The sequence below is a fragment of the Oreochromis aureus genome, linkage group 3 (genome assembly GCF_013358895.1).
Source record: "Oreochromis aureus strain Israel breed Guangdong linkage group 3, ZZ_aureus, whole genome shotgun sequence".
Lineage (NCBI taxonomy): Eukaryota > Metazoa > Chordata > Actinopteri > Cichliformes > Cichlidae > Oreochromis > Oreochromis aureus.
In genome coordinates this window covers 21,260,054-21,275,051 of record NC_052944.1, presented here as the reverse complement: position 1 = coordinate 21,275,051, position 14,998 = coordinate 21,260,054, and the positions used below count along the sequence as shown (strand labels likewise).

Genomic DNA, 14,998 nt, shown 5'->3' with positions numbered 1-14,998 from the left:
TGCCTTTTGCAACTTTAGTAAAGTCCCAGGCTTTTAAAGTATTGGACATGCTAGCCTAATTATAATAATGACCAGGATGCTCAATACCACCACCCCACTACATGAAAAGGTGAGGACAGATCTTTGAAATATTCTAATTAGCTCTCATAATTTCACCAAACTACAGAGACCCTTTATGTAATTAAACACTGAGGTGTTTTCAGAGGGAAGACAGTTTCTGGTTGCAATGACGGTGCATATTTCACATTTTTTAAGCTAAATAAGGGTATTTTTTATTGTCCTAATATTACATCTACTATTACAGTTACATTAATATTAGAGGTATTTATAGTGTTTATCCTTAAACCTCTACAGATCACTGTCCAGTTATCTTTGTTGCTGGGCACTTATAACATAAAACAAAGTCAATTATAACAAAACACAGTAAATTATAAGCCTTTTAATTTGTATAGTAATATTTTTTTAATACATATACAACAGCCCATGTTCTTATTTCAAGAAACAGAGTTACAAACAACTTCCTGAAAAACTAATGATCAGAAAGAAAATTCATGGAGGACTAAGGACTATGAGCAGAGATGGAATGGTGCAGCACATATAGAGGAGCATCACAGCAGATATACAGACAAGAAACAGAACTGCTCATCTCAACGATGCTCTTTCTGCCAGCAGACATTAGGATTTACACAGCTGCTCTTCACAAATCTGGCATTTAAACATCTGCACATTTTAGAAAATTGGCTCTTTTTGCTCAATTTCCAAGGTGAGAAGGCCGATCAGCCCGTTGCACGCATAAATCCAGTTTAAATCTTCAGCAGGCGCTAAGAATGTAAACAAAAGGAAACAGACTGTCACTGTTTAAAGCCGATATCAGGAGCTATAAACTTCACTAACAAAAGTACCCTTGAATGTAAACACTGTTTAATCAGCCATTTATAGCTCAGCCCTTGTAATAGTATATCCATCAGCTCAGTCATGTTGTTTAGAAATGTTTGTTGGCACAGAAACACAGTCATGTGTACTTTTCCAGCTTTTATTGGAGCTGTTCCAGCATTTTTATTGTTTTGTTATTTGGGTGAGGCAGGTTCACTGACTTAAAGGAAACATTTTCAGTAGAAATTCGTAGGTACTCCAACTCTTGCAAATCTTTTGTAAATGCCTGACTTCCTACTAAACTTGATAAAACTTCAGAGCCACCATTTCCGCTTTCCTCATTATCTGGAAAGAAATCTGTTTTTTTTCGGTCATGATCAGCTTTTTTGCTTTTATCCCCCTTGTTTTTCTCTGCACTGCTGAAATCCCCTATCTCATCTTCAGTATTTTCCTCAGAGCTCTTGATCATGTTTTTTCCACTGTACTCATCATCAGAGTTTAAACTCGAACGGTTCATCGCTTTCTGTTGCTCGGTCGGAACGGTCACGTTTGGAAAATTATCCATATCGGTTGGCGTCTCTGGCGATTCTGTTGTTTCCATGACCCCACTGAACGAAGCACTTCCAAGAACATCGGTGTAAGTGACAGCTTTAACTTCGGCGGGGCGCTTGGGCAGCCTGACTATGGCCACAGTGTGATTGGTGAATGTCGAATCACCAAGCTTTTTGCCGTTTCTGTGTCTTGCCTTCACGTGTTTGGCTCTCACGGAGCGGCTGGTGGAGGTGTGGAGCAGGGTTGCCTTCATCTCAGCAGGTTTGCTTTGGTTGGGTGTCCTTAGCTCTGATGTTTGCTTTGATGCAAATGTGAGGCGTCCCGCTGACCTCAAATAAGCCGAGGAGACTATGTAAGATGCTGATGCTGGATCTTGCATCGGGAATTGCCACCATATTTTGTTGCGAGCCTGTGCGGCTGTGTTTTTTAAGGACTTGAATCTCCGGAAAGTGTAGGGTCTGCTGCTGTTTTTATCAGGTAAGACTGATACAGAATCCTCTGCTGTCTTTAAATGTGGTTTAAGGTCAACACTGCTCAACTCCTTTGGAGTCCGTGTTGATGTATTGCTGCTGCCTGGCTCAGTTTGATTGGAAATTCTGAAGCTTCTTGGTTCTGAGGTCTGTCGACTTCCGACTTTAATACCATCAAGATCCTGCTGGAGTCTGGCAGATTTGTCCGGTCCTTGAACTGAAGGTTTGGCTCCCTCGAGTGGTCGAGAGTCGGATCTTTTTGGAGCTTTTGTTATTTTGTAGGTTCTGAATTGTCTGTAGTTGAGGTTTCTGTCCACACCAGGGTCACTTTTAGGCGTCAGTACTTGCATAAACCCTGATAAAAACAGTGTGGGTGTTGTGACTGGGATTAAGGTGCTGGGTGAAGGTGAAGAATAAACTACGGGGTTTTTCTCCAACTTTACCGGTGGTGTTGTAGTAGTAGCAGATCCTCCTCTTTGGCCAAAACTGTACCTCGGGAGCAGAGCGAGGTAAAAGTTTGACATTTTAAACTTATAATGCTTCATGTTATCAAAGCTGTACTGTTTGGAGTTGGGCTGTTCTTTAAAGGTGAGAGCGGGCGGCTTCTTTACAGCTTGCCACACAGGATTTCTAAACTCTTTGAAGCCAAAGATACTTTTTGTGTCCCCTCCTGGTTTTTGGATTTGTAACAAATCCCTTGTAGTTGTATTGACTTTGCTGACTGAAAGAGGTTCCTCACTTCTAGTGACATACCCATGTGTGGAATAAATGTGAGGTGAAGGGGAAAAACTTGCCATATTCTTCGTTTTTACTGGAGCAAGATGGAGATTGGAAGATTGTTTTGTGATGTGAGGAGGAAGAAGTAAGCTGGAGATGGGTCTTTTTAAATCTTTGTGCATCTGTTCATCATTCTGAGCCGCACTAGTGTGATGATATGGCAGATTGGAAGTAATTTGCTTGGTTGTATCTTTTGTGTTATAATACCTGGATCCAAATCTGCTGGCAGCTGGTACATCAGAGGGCCTTTGATTATCTGACGTAATGACAGCATTGCTTAGTCCACTTAAAGCCTCTCGTCCATCTCCCACAACTCTATTAACTGAGGTCTCAGGGCCCTTGAAAAGATACGCTTGCATCTTTTTGTGTCTTTGTGTTTGACCGTTGCTCATTGAGTCTCGCCCATGGGGGGAATCTGTGATGGATGATGTCAGTTTTTCTGCGCTTGGGTTTGTTTTAATAACGGGGGTGTTTGAGCCATTGCTGATTGATGTTGCATGAGGAGCCAGATGACTTGTAGAGCTGAGAAAATTGCTTGATTGACTCCCACTCCATGTACTCTGTGCCCCAACTGCAGGAGATTCATTTGTCTCTTTATGGTCACTGTAACGCCCCCTTGGAGTTTCCCAATAACCACTCGTCTGGGATGAAGAAAGAGAAAAATAAAATGGGTTTCCAGAAGATTTATCTTCATCCATCCTCGAAGAATCAGTCTTTGCAACTTGTCCTCTGCTGTAAGGTTTTGGAATATATTTCTGGTCCCAAATTTTTGAAAAAAACAAGCTTTGGTGACTGCCAGCTTTTTCTGGAGGTGGTTTTCTAATGATCATTGAGTGGGAATTATGAAAATTTCCAATTGGGGCTTCTTTCTGAGCGAGAGCAGGGTCATTCTCTCTGGACCTCCATCTCTCTGCGCTTTGTCCTCGGTGCTGGGGAGAGGATCTGCTAGTTAAAAAGCTGCTTGCTGGCCTCGCTCCATCTGTTCTATGGCCTCTCTGCACTTTTATTATTCTCACTCGAGACTGCCTTCTTTCTGGGCTGTTTTGACCGTCATTGTAAATACCTTGTGTAATCTGTAAAGGTTTTGATTGCAGATCAATGATTGACGTAGTCCTTCTATAATTTCCACCCGTCTCAGTTTCATCATCAGTTCCAGTGTGAAGTCCAGTTTCTGTTGACAGCAGACCAGTAGAGGCGGGACGATGTTGGCTATACGGAGTGTAAAGTTGTCTCCAGGCATTGTACGTCGCTCCATTTTGCTTCTGAGTTGCTGTGTAACTGGCTGAAAGTGAAAACAGATAGCAAATTATAAACTAAACTATTTTACATATCATATAGCCTGGCAATTGGATGACTGATAATTCTAGCAGGTTTAAAGCCTGTGTTATGTCTCTTTGAAAGAGGTCCGATGACCTATGATTGCCAAAGTTTCACATAATGAGGACATTGTATCTACAAGTAATCTCTTTGGAAGCTTGGGTTTCAAGCTGCTTTAGATTCTCAGTTTCAGGCTTTTTCCCTCTCATTACACTGTTAAAATTTGATAAGTAGACTTATAAGTAGCCACTGTCTTTTCTTTTGCTCTTGCTATAGAGCTCTTAGCATTGGCAATCAGGCAAACACCCAGATATTCAAGGAATTACAAATGGTACGAAACAACATAAAGTTTTATTGTATGCTGATGATATCCTATCCTCTCTTTTAATGCTAGCAAGGAAAGCCATGGTGAAGTGGATTGGCAAGGATCCTCACTACATTTCTATGTGGAAATCTCAGAGGTTGTGAATATGGAAAAGCTTGGCCACTGTATCAGTGAACATATGGGAACATCTGAGAGTTGATTATAATTTGGATTTAAATAGATGACATGGGCAATTGGCACATCTTTGGATTGAAGGACATGGATTATATTCATATATTAGTTGTTTTATGAACCACCATGCAAGTGCAGGATATTGTCCAAATGTATTACTGATGTCAGATCTTCTCTTATCTTTTGTGCCAGTTTAGCAGCGTCTCATCTCTTTGGCATAGTTTTTTTTTTCTTTCGTTTGTTTACTTATATTTAAAAATGTAAAAAAAGGTAAGCAAACCTTTCACCCCGTGTACCAAAAATGAGAGCTTCACAGGATATTAAACTGAATACATTTGATATAGCCTTAGTTTTATATAGAACCAATATGATTTAACTGACATCTTAACTACGACACTTACAGCAAGTTATTATTTTCTACAGGAGTCTAAGTCACAGTGACCTGTTAAAATCTTTGCTCTGGAAACCAAGTCAAACATCCACAAGAAGAACAATCTAAACACAACATAACTGAAACACTGAACACAACACCGCAGAATTAAAGATGGGAAGCTAAACAATCTTGTTACTGCAAATGTTTTTTCATAATTATTAAATGAATCATGTTTGCGCCACTATATTTAATAAATAAACATTAACTAAATGCACAGATTCAAATTAAATCAGGATATTGTTTGGCATTTATAGAGTTTGTGTCAGTGAGATCATCTGCTGCTATGCATTCATCTGCTATTCAATCCTTCTGTTTGCAAGAGGAATCAAATCAGAAGAAAGTTAGCCTTTAGAGGGCGCTCAAACAGTTTCAGAAAGTGGATGAACTTGGCAGCCTGCACCATGGTCCTGTGACTTGTGAGTCATGCAAAACTCTCTGGCATCTTAGATTAAAAACGGATCCCTGACTGTAACATTGTTATTTCATCATCTTCCCTTATATGATACAAGATTACTGTTGCTGAAGATGAAATGTTTTTCTTCCCTCGCGGCAGATGGCTGCCGCCCCCCCCGCCTGAAAACCCCAACAATCTGATGATTGTTGGGGTTTTCTCTCTATTATTGCAGGAGTTTTACCTTTACAATTTAAAGTGACTTGAGGGGACGGTTGTTGTGATTTGATACTTTATAAATAAATAAAAAAATGGAATGAAATTGATCTTATTAAAATAAGATCCTTATCTAAATGACCTGGAAACTGTTTGTGACATCCCTGACATGCCTGATAAAAGTGAGTTCTGCCATCATTAACACCATCAGCTTTGTTGAAATAAATACTATGACTCTCCAGCTAACACGTGCACAGCAACACCCCCACAACAGCCATTAGGTTGAGCATGCTTGGGCTCACCTCTCGCAGAATCTGGGCACACAATAAACAGCACGATGGCTGCACAGATCGGCACAAACACAAGGAGTCTGGAGAGATAAAAATACACCCAAACCCGCAGTTTCAACAGAACTGAACTGTCATCACAATTGCTTTTCAGATGTTGTATCTGCATGTACAAAAAATTCCCACTAAATACTGTGCCGTTTACCTCGGGTGAGGAGCAAAGTTGCTGAACATGATCAGCAACTTTTATCCAGGTTTATACGACTGGTAAAAGCTTCAGCAGCGCCGTTAGTCGGTATCTTTTACTTGAACCATGTAGGGACCTTGCAGCTCTGCTGGTGCTTGTCAGCCTGATTGGAGGCAATACAGTTCACCTGGCCTCAGGTGACCAACTTCCTGGAGCTATGAGCAAAGGGCTATTTGTTTTTTTTCCTGACTTCAGCAAATTTTATGTAAAACATTAATTTTCCTTTTTTATCTACACTCCTTTTTCTTTTGAAAGGCCGTACATTTCACCTCTAATTTACTTATCAGCTTTTAATTATGACAATAATAAATTCAAACTTTTTTTTAATCAAAAGGCTAATCACTAAAAATCCACAGAAAGCTTCAAACTGAGTTTTTAAAAAATATGTTTATTTTTTTTAAATATTAAATACTTTCTTGAAAACACACACACACACACACACACACAAAAAAAAAACAAACAATAAATATCAAAACAGTTGCATCTGTACATAAGTGGGCCTGAAAAAGGCTGCTTTGGCATCACAGTTTTCTACATTTTCTCTCTCATTGAGGGCAAAAGCTACACGGCGGCGAAACAAGGAAACAAAACATTCACAGTGTCCACATGGCTTTATCATCATCTCCATCGCCATCAAGTCCATTTTAAGATGATTCTTCACTTGTACTGCATTACTCTGGGGCCATAAAGGGCTGCTCAAAACATGTGGCAGGACATCATGGCGAGGGCCCTCAGGTCTTCACTGGTCATACAGTCTTCTGAAAGAAAGAGAGAGCACGTTAGAAAACAATGAACAACTTAATTCAGTGTGATGTGCTGGGAACTGCAGGAGCTAATAAGATGATGTAACTGTTGCACTGAGGTTTAGATCATCTTTTTTAGGGAAACCTCCCTAAAGTCAAAGGACTTTGTTATTGAATAGATACATCTGCCAGTTCTTACAAAAGGTACCGAAGAAAGTGTGATCAAACCAAACTATAATGTGACTAAGTTTCCATCTCTTTACAGCACTAATCATTTACTTCAAATAAAAAGTAGGCTATTATTTTGCTTTTAGATCCTATAGCAGTTGGATTATTCATGTGAACTTTTTTCCTTAAGATTTCAGAATAAAATCACTAAATTGATACAGACTAAAGATTTTTAGATGATATTTTGACAGTCTTACAGCCTGAACCCTCCCTGGTTTCAGTGATACTTAATCAAGCACAAATCTACCTGTGAAAGTATAATAAACCACAATCAGGGTCTCTCTTACCTTCTCTTCTCTGCTGGCCCTTGCCGCTTATCGCCTGCCAAACTTTCTTCAAAGACCGCCGGAGTCTCCCGCCTCCTGTGCCCTCGGAAGACTCGCTCTCCTCGGCTGGAGTCTCGGGAGCTGTCGCTTCCTCCTCGTCGCCTTGAACCTGATCGTCCACCTCGGGCTCGTTGAGGAGTCCCGCAGCCGTCAGCCGCTCCAGTGCGCTCTCGTCCACCCTCAGCTCGGCTTGGATCTTCCCATGATCGGAGATGGATGTGATGTGTCGGCACAGCGGGCATACGATCAACCTGCCAGCCTCCAGATGCGCCTCTCCGGGTCCCAGGGGACGGGACAGGGCCAAGAGGCAGCTCTCGCAGAAGCTGTGCTTGCACTGGAGCTCCCGGGGACACCGCCGACCCGCGTTGTAGGTCTGGTAACAAACCCCGCACTCGAGTTCCTCTGCGCACATGTCGTTTTCTGATGCTGGCGTTTCGTCCTTAAAGTTTGAATGAATCAGAAAGCGACTCACTCTCAGCTTTATTCAAACTGCACCGAGAGAGGCGGGGCTTGGACATTCTGCCGGAAACCAGCCCTTCTGATCCAACTAAACACGGCCGATGAGTCACAAGCTCCACACGTGATGTAACGATACTGAGCTGACAATGACGCCCTGAGAAGTGATTCCAAAACTTACAAACACGCACACCCAGCTACAGTAACACAGTAACAAGTGTGTATCTACACAGTGTATCCACATTAAACACACAGAGTTTGTTTTCATTCCTGAATCTCTCCTTATCTCTCACACACTCCTCTATCACTGTGCAGTACATGACAGGCAGGAGGGCAAGATACAACAAGTCAAGCTCTGTGTGGACTTTTCTAATAGCCCCAGGAAGTTATCTTCAGAGATCAGAGAAATGTCTTTCACATATCAGATTAGGCTTTTCCTTCTTATCTGCCTCTACACACTACATTAACCAAACACACACTTCACCTTCACAAACACTGAGGTTGTGTATGTGTGTATATGCGTGGGTGACGTCAGCTCTTCCCTCTCCACAGTAATCCCCCAAACAAAACTCCTCCTATCAGATAATCCAGCCCTAACTCCTAACTCCTTTCATGGTGATTTCCGCTGCGCCACAGTCTCGGCCAAAAATCACAAACCCAGAACCTCTCCTGTTCTCTCCGTTTGTGTGTTTCCTCGTGTGAGTCTTTTGTTCTCTTTGTTCTTTTTATGCCATCCCACTTTTCCCCTCTGCATTGATCTTACTGTACAGGGTATAATTATGTAACGCACTAGGTCTCTTTAATCTTAAAACTCAAAGGAAAACGGGGTCATATCCTGTGAAGTATTTAGTTTAGCTTTTTTTTTTTTTTTTTTTTTTTTTTTAGAAAAAGAGTGTTTGGGTTTTTTGTGATGTATATGTATGTGAAGCACTTTCCAACTGTTTAACCACAGTCATTATAAGAGGCACACAGAACTCATACTGAAATGTTATGACTAATGTTTCAAGTCAACAAACCTAACCAGGAGTGATGCTCACTGATGCAAATCAGCTGGTCGCATCGCAGCAACTTGATGCATTTAGGCATGTAAACATGATCAAAATGAGATACACCTGCCATGGCTGAGATCCTCTGTGGTGAGCAGGACACTCCTAAGGACATTTTACGACACTGTGGTGGTGTCTGTTATTTTCTATGCTGTGGTCTGTTGGAGTGGTGGAATGGCTGAGAGGGACAGGGGGAAACTCAACAAACTGGTCAGGAGGGCCAGCTCTGTCCTGGACTGTCCACTGAAGTCCATCGAGCAGGTTGGGGAGGAGAGGATGTTGTCTAAGCTAACATCCATCATGGACAACATCTCCCACCCCCTGCATGAGACTGTACGAGCACTGAGCAGCTCGTTCAGCAGTAGACTTTTACGCCCACAGTGTAGGAAGGAGCGCTACCGCAGGTCATTCTTACCAGCAGCTGTCAGACTCTATAATGCAGCTTAACATCCTTTGGTCATCTTACTCACCAGCTTGTTTGTTTACTGTACATTTTATACATATCTCCGTACAATTTTTCTAGCCTGAGCTGTTGCAGGTTTCTAAGCTGGTCAGCAGGATCTTGGTAATGCTAAAGAAAAAGGAATCAGCTGTCACTTAAAAACCAGTGACGGTCTTTGCATGGAGCCTGCATCTCATATTTTTTTGTCGCTGTATTAATTACAAAGGTGTAAAAACAATACACCTTCCAAACCAATACCAAAGTTCCTCTGTATGTGAGGAAACTTCTATGATCTGATGATCAGTTTCTCCATTTGAAGAGCAGGAGAGGTGGCCACCGAATGATTCAAGGAGTCTGAAAACGTATGAACAGCCTTCACAGTCACCAGATCTCAACCTGGCTGAACAATTGTGAGAGATTTTTGACCCATTTGCTCTCCCCCGCCATCATCGAAGCTTCAAATGAGGGATTATCTTTTAGGGAAATGGCGTTTCATCCCTCTGGTAGAATTCCCAACACTTGAAGCTGATCTGGTGGCCCAGAACCTTTCTGAAGCACACTATGTTGATTCTTTCTTCAGTCTGTCACCTGCCTATATGACAAATGAAACAGTTTCTGGTTACTGCTGTCGCAGGTAATAAAACACCCCTCCAAAATCCATACTATAAGCCATATAAAGCAAAAAAAAAGCAGCACAAGTGGGGGACAAGCAGTCCTGCTACTGACCCAACTTCTGATCACCTGTTAATAATTGACCTGTTTTAAGTTTCAGAGATCATCTTTCCTGCTCTGAGCACAGATTAACTGTGCAACTCTGCAGTTTATATATATATATATATACACACACACACACACACACACACACACACACACACACACAAGAAGCAAGGATGTTTAATAATTACAGCCTAAGCCATACTTTCTATTTTAAAACCTCAACATGCTGACTGTGTGGAAGCATAATAACATGATACGCAAACGGAGTAGTGCAAGTCATGATCGAGAGACACCAATCTGTCATTTTCTGTCTTTTGTGTCCTGGTTACCTTTACATCACTGAGGGTTTAATTACTGCTCAGCAAGCCACACAGGTGCCTCACTGGGGACCAGACGGGTAAAATCAGGTGAGACTAGGCGAAAACAAAAGGTTGCCAGTCAGCTGAGCTCAGATATTATAAACTCGCCCGGTTAATGTGCACCGTAATGAGAACAGATCTGTACCAACATGAGAGAAACTGCGTGTGCCTGTGAAGAAGAAGGCACTGGTCTTGTAGGTGGGAAACAAAGTGTCCTTGGATGAGAGGGAAGCGGAGCGCAGTGGGTAAGTGACTCTCTGATCTCTTTTACATTTGTGATGATGGAGCACTGCCAGTTACTCTGTGTTCAGTCCCAGCAGGTCCGCTGGCCTAGAAAAGAGTTCACTTAAGTATGCATAGCTGTCTTCCACAGGTCGCTTTCATTCACTAAAATGCTTAGTTTGGCTCTAAAAGTCGACTTTCTGTTCTCATTGCATGAATGTGCTGATGACTTATTGAAGAAAGGCTTTCAGGTTGCCATGGACCGATACAAAGGGGACCCTGTGTGCTAAGCAACAGTCCCCCACTGAGTGTGTGTGGCTTGCCTCGCCATTGTCCCGTGTGAGACACAAATATAGAAAAGCAAAGCATCAGTAAAGCTACACAAATCTACTGATCCCTTTCATAAATCCCAGATCAAATGACAACAACAAATGTTACAGACTGTAAACGGGTCTTATTCCTTGAAGTGGATGTATTGTGTATCTCCTTGTATCGTTTTTGTGGTATATACAGTGCTGTGGGAAAGTCTTGACTGTTCCATGATTGCTTTACATTTTGATTCCAAGGAGCCAGAGTTCTCGTAATTTTTAAAGTCGACTTGAGCAGTAGTTCTCCACAATTTCCAAGGGTCATGTTCAGTCCAGTCCTTATACCTAACCATTTCCAGAGAAGTGGTTTTGTATTAACCACTTAACATTCACCTGTGAACCACTCAAGCCTAAAACGTACCTAACTCGAGGGATGAACGATTTTTTTGTCCAAACATAACAGAAAACTTAGGAAAGAACTTTGTTAATACAACCTGTCACATACATTTATTTAGTTAAATCTATGAAAATTCCAAAGATAGTTTGACAGACATAAAATGGTATGTTTTTACCAACAAAGTGAGTCTCAAAGGCTATCAGCCCAAAGCTTTGCATATTTCAGCATGGTGTGCAGTGTGGCCTCAAAAAATGTGAGGAAACTGGGCAAAAGAAGAAGCAGCAGGCCTAAAACAAACTATCTACAGCAGATGAATAATTTCTGAAAAGAAGAAATAGGAAAAAGTCCCACAAAGACATGACACAAGACCTGAGAGATGCATGTGACCCTTCATCTTATCCGTCTACTGTTCACTGAAGCCTCATCAGAAATGGTCTCAGTGGAAGGCTGACTGTCAAGAAGCCATTCTTAAGGAAAGGAAAAGGAAAGGCTGAAGTATGCCAAATTACAAAATTTACATTTAAATTGTATTTACTGGTACATCAGCAACTTTCTACATCCACCTGTATAACACGGTGGAGGACAATCCTTAAACAAGCCTGGAAAACTACTCTTGGTAGCTCCTTAAAGAAATGACCAGTGTCTGCCTTGTATTCTTTATTATTATGTATTCTACTCTTGGCTCTGTGTGATGTCAAAGACAGGGGTTATCTTTATATCTGAAGCCACCACTCACCTGCTGTTAAAACCTTCTGTTTATTACAAACAACCAATCAGAAGAAAGCTGCCCTAACGAGAGAGGCACTGAAAATGGGTTGTTATAGTCAGAGGAAGAACAGTGGGGCTATACTTAAGTATAAGAAAAAAAGCCTTATTTAAAATATAAATTATGCAAAGCTACTGTAGTAGAATCCAAAAGTCAGAAACAGTTGAAATGAACATAACAGTTTACCTAAATCTGACTTCTGGCAGCAGCTTCTCATTGCAGACAATGGTATCAATCTTCACATCTATGACAGGAAAGCAAAGCAGGGCATTTCCCAAAAAGTCTTCTTCCCGTAAACATTTTATTTGACTCTAACACAACCACGGCGTTAAAATGCCGGGCTGCTGTGTTAATTCAACACACCTTTTGAAAAGAGTCTTTGTGTTAGAGATCCACTTAATTGATTTAAAATTACACTTTCAGAAGGTAGAAGAAAGCAGGTAAAAGCCAGCCAACAAAAACACTGGGTCTTACATCACCCTGAGTTAGTCCTAGTTCAGTATGACATCACTCAGTAAATAAATAATGGCTTCTGGCACAGTACACGCAATCTGTTAGCAACCCAAACGCCTTCCCCTAAGAGCCTCCAAATACAGTAAATCTGATACCAACATTTCTTATGTTTTCTTAATTTTTTTTAAATCAGCTGTTTTGAATGACTGAAGTGGAACAAGCCTGAGCTGGGAAAAGACGACGTGCTCTGACAAACACACACACACCCACCCACTAAAAAAGGAGAAATCTCAGAGTGACTGATTACTTCCTTTCCCGACTATTTTGTATATTTTCTCAGACTGCGTGTGTGTCTGTGCTATCTAGCACGCACTCTAGGGCAGAGGTGATTGTGAGTAAGTGAGGGGGATGGTGGATGCTGGATGTGTGAGCGGTTAAATGGATGAATGCTATGACTCATGGGCCGTGGAATCTGTTCATGAAAGTTAAAGAAACAAAACATCTTTGGGAGAGCAGATCCTGATGTTTCTCTCTCACAGAAAGTCGACATGAAGTTTATGTTGATCCTGTTTTCTCTCTACAGAGTTAAACATCTTTAGCTAAAAGCTCATCCCCGACTTGCCTCTCGCCGGTTCTTCTACATCCACCCACTCCCACACCATGTCAGGGCATGTTGCCCCAGTGCCCCAGCAGGGGGATCCCGCTGCTGCTTCCGTGCCCAGCCGTGGCTCCGGTCCAGGGGAACCCATGGATGTGGAATGCCCCATCTGCTACCAGGAGTACAACCGCTACAACAAATGCCCCCGGATGTTGGAGTGTCTCCACGTTTTTTGCACCGAATGCCTCCAGAGGATCCAGCTCTGCCCCCCCGACACCCACAGCCCACAAGCTGTTCCTTGCCCTCTCTGCCGCCATCTGACCCCACTGGAAACCGGGGATGCCCTCACCTTACCCTGCAACTCCCGCATCCTGTCCAGGCTGCCCCCCGTGGCCTTCCACCTGCCCATGACTGTGACCTCGCGGATGGCTACAGTCACCCAGAGAGTGGTGCTCTCCATGGAGGGCAACAGCAACAGGGACACCCGCTTCATCATCTTACCCACCGTCAGCCTGCGGGTGCAGCAGATGCACCCTGACACGCCTTATGGCACAGCGCCTGGCCTGGTGGGCGAAGAGGAAATCATACAGCAGAGCAAGAAGACGCTGTTTTGTGTGCAGATCCTGGCTGTGATCTTCTGGGTGCTGTTTGTGATCACCTGTGTGTTCGGGGTGGTGTTTGGGCCACATTTCCTGAACAGGAAATTTTAGAGTTACAGAAACTGTTTGCAAGTCTTTTTCTATTAACATGTTTTTTCACAAGGGGTTGCTCCAGAAGACAGTTCTGCGTACGGGATTTGATATATTTTTTTGTGTTACAGTGGATACTCTTCCTGACACAACTCCAAAGAGCTTTGTGTCTCCTCCTGATCTCGAACTGGTGATCTGTCACATGCAAACTACTACACTAGAGTTCACTCCTTAAATGTATCCTTACTGAATGCCTTCAGTAGAGATTTTTAATCAGTGATAGCTTGATAAAGCGTGCCCCCTAGTGGTTAATATGGAAACAAACAAACCCTGAGGTTTCTTTAATAGTTCTCATCATACTTATTATGTTTGATTATAATATTTTGCAGCAGCTGACTCTGCTGCCAAAGAATAAAATTAATGAGGTCCTCAGTCCTTTACTTTGTGCAGGGTGTACATGTTTGGAAATCAGTGAAAGTGGCCTAACTTTAATAATCTACTTGTGAACGCACATGTATGTATTTCATCAGTGTGCACTCATTTCTCTCACCTGTGATGTAAACTACAGCAAACGTAGTTTGCTGAACACTTCTGCCCCATTATGGATATTTAGAACAATTTTCATGGTAAGTGATAGTAATTTCTCTGTGCTTAATATGTTGGTATTATGTTTTGTGGAGTTGTAATTATTACATTTGTAATAGCCAGATTAAATGTTTCATTAGCTGTAATAATGATATTTAACAGTGCTAAGTACGTTTTTATATTCCTACTGGATTTCTCTGTGGTGTGTTTGTGTGTGTGTTAAACTTTTTTTTGTGTGTGAACCTTATGTCTTGCCATTTTGTAGTTAATCCTTTTCACGATAAATCTGACTTTGAATTGGATCATTAACATCTAAGGTGTAGAAGGATGGAAACAGGGAGCTCAATTTTGTGCCCTTAAGTTATAAATAAAGATGAGAAATAAGATGTGTGAAGACCAAGGGGTGGGGTGGGGTGGGGGTAGGAGGTAGGGGGTTAGAAGGAAATGAGTATTGAGGTGAGAGTAGTAAATTTTAAATATAGGGACTATGACTGTTAACAAAATCAGAGAAGCAAGATTGAGATGGTTTGGACATGTGGACAGAGGACAAAGGAGGATGGAGCTGGAGCTGCCAGGCTGGAGGAGAAGAGGAAGAATGGAAAAG

At 42.0% G+C, this 14,998-nt stretch overlaps 3 protein-coding genes across 5 annotated transcripts; 1 reads left to right on the top strand and 2 right to left on the bottom strand.

The window, feature by feature from the left end:
• Positions 1-252: 252 nt before the first annotated feature.
• On the bottom strand, positions 253-6,206 carry LOC116330726. Of its 2 annotated transcripts, XM_031753144.2 has the most exons (4): positions 6,018-6,206; positions 5,828-5,895; positions 3,736-3,954; positions 253-821 (listed from the first exon to the last, which is right to left on the bottom strand). In XM_031753144.2, exons 1-4 carry the CDS (start codon positions 6,044-6,046, stop codon positions 730-732), a joined length of 408 nt encoding a protein of 135 aa, XP_031609004.1. In that variant the 5' UTR covers positions 6,047-6,206; the 3' UTR covers positions 253-729. The 2 variants fall into 2 exon arrangements, with proteins under 2 accessions (XP_031609004.1, XP_031609003.1); XM_031753143.2 differs by having other exon boundaries at positions 360-3,954.
• Positions 6,207-6,427: 221 nt separating this feature from the next.
• On the bottom strand, positions 6,428-7,844 carry si:ch73-335l21.4 (E3 ubiquitin-protein ligase-like). 2 transcript variants are annotated; one of them, XM_031753163.2, is made up of 2 exons: positions 7,318-7,844; positions 6,428-6,814 (listed from the first exon to the last, which is right to left on the bottom strand). In XM_031753163.2, exons 1-2 carry the CDS (start codon positions 7,766-7,768, stop codon positions 6,756-6,758), a joined length of 510 nt encoding a protein of 169 aa, XP_031609023.1. In that variant the 5' UTR covers positions 7,769-7,844; the 3' UTR covers positions 6,428-6,755. The 2 variants fall into 2 exon arrangements, with proteins under 2 accessions (XP_031609023.1, XP_031609021.1); XM_031753161.2 differs by having other exon boundaries at positions 6,428-6,817; positions 7,318-7,828.
• A 2,626-nt stretch (positions 7,845-10,470) lies between these two features.
• si:ch73-335l21.2 (RING finger domain-containing protein) lies at positions 10,471-14,784 on the top strand. Its single transcript, XM_039609593.1, has 2 exons — positions 10,471-10,621; positions 13,106-14,784. The coding sequence occupies exon 2, from the start codon at positions 13,183-13,185 to the stop codon at positions 13,828-13,830; it is 648 nt and encodes a 215-aa protein (XP_039465527.1). The 5' UTR covers positions 10,471-10,621; positions 13,106-13,182; the 3' UTR covers positions 13,831-14,784.
• The last annotated feature ends 214 nt before the right edge of the window (positions 14,785-14,998 follow it).

What these genes read in the sequence shown, in the direction of transcription:
- si:ch73-335l21.4 (XM_031753161.2), bottom strand. Translation starts at nt 7,768, where the DNA reads ATGTGCGCAGAGGAACTCGAGTGCGGGGTTTGTTACCAGACCTACAAC. An exon ending in GGGCCAGCAGAGAAGAGAAG is followed by an intron (nt 6,818 to 7,317) that starts GTAAGAGAGACC and finishes TCTTTCTTTCAG; the next exon opens with AAGACTGTATGACCAGTGAA.
- LOC116330726 (XM_031753143.2), bottom strand. Translation starts at nt 6,046, where the DNA reads ATGTTCAGCAACTTTGCTCCTCACCCGAG. An exon ending in AACTTTGCTCCTCACCCGAG is followed by an intron (nt 5,896 to 6,017) that starts GTAAACGGCACA and finishes TTATCTCTCCAG; the next exon opens with ACTCCTTGTGTTTGTGCCGA. An exon ending in GTGCCCAGATTCTGCGAGAG is followed by an intron (nt 3,955 to 5,827) that starts GTGAGCCCAAGC and finishes TTTCACTTTCAG; the next exon opens with CCAGTTACACAGCAACTCAG.
- si:ch73-335l21.2 (XM_039609593.1), top strand. Translation starts at nt 13,183, where the DNA reads ATGTCAGGGCATGTTGCCCCAGTGCCCCAGCAGGGGGATCCCGCTGCT.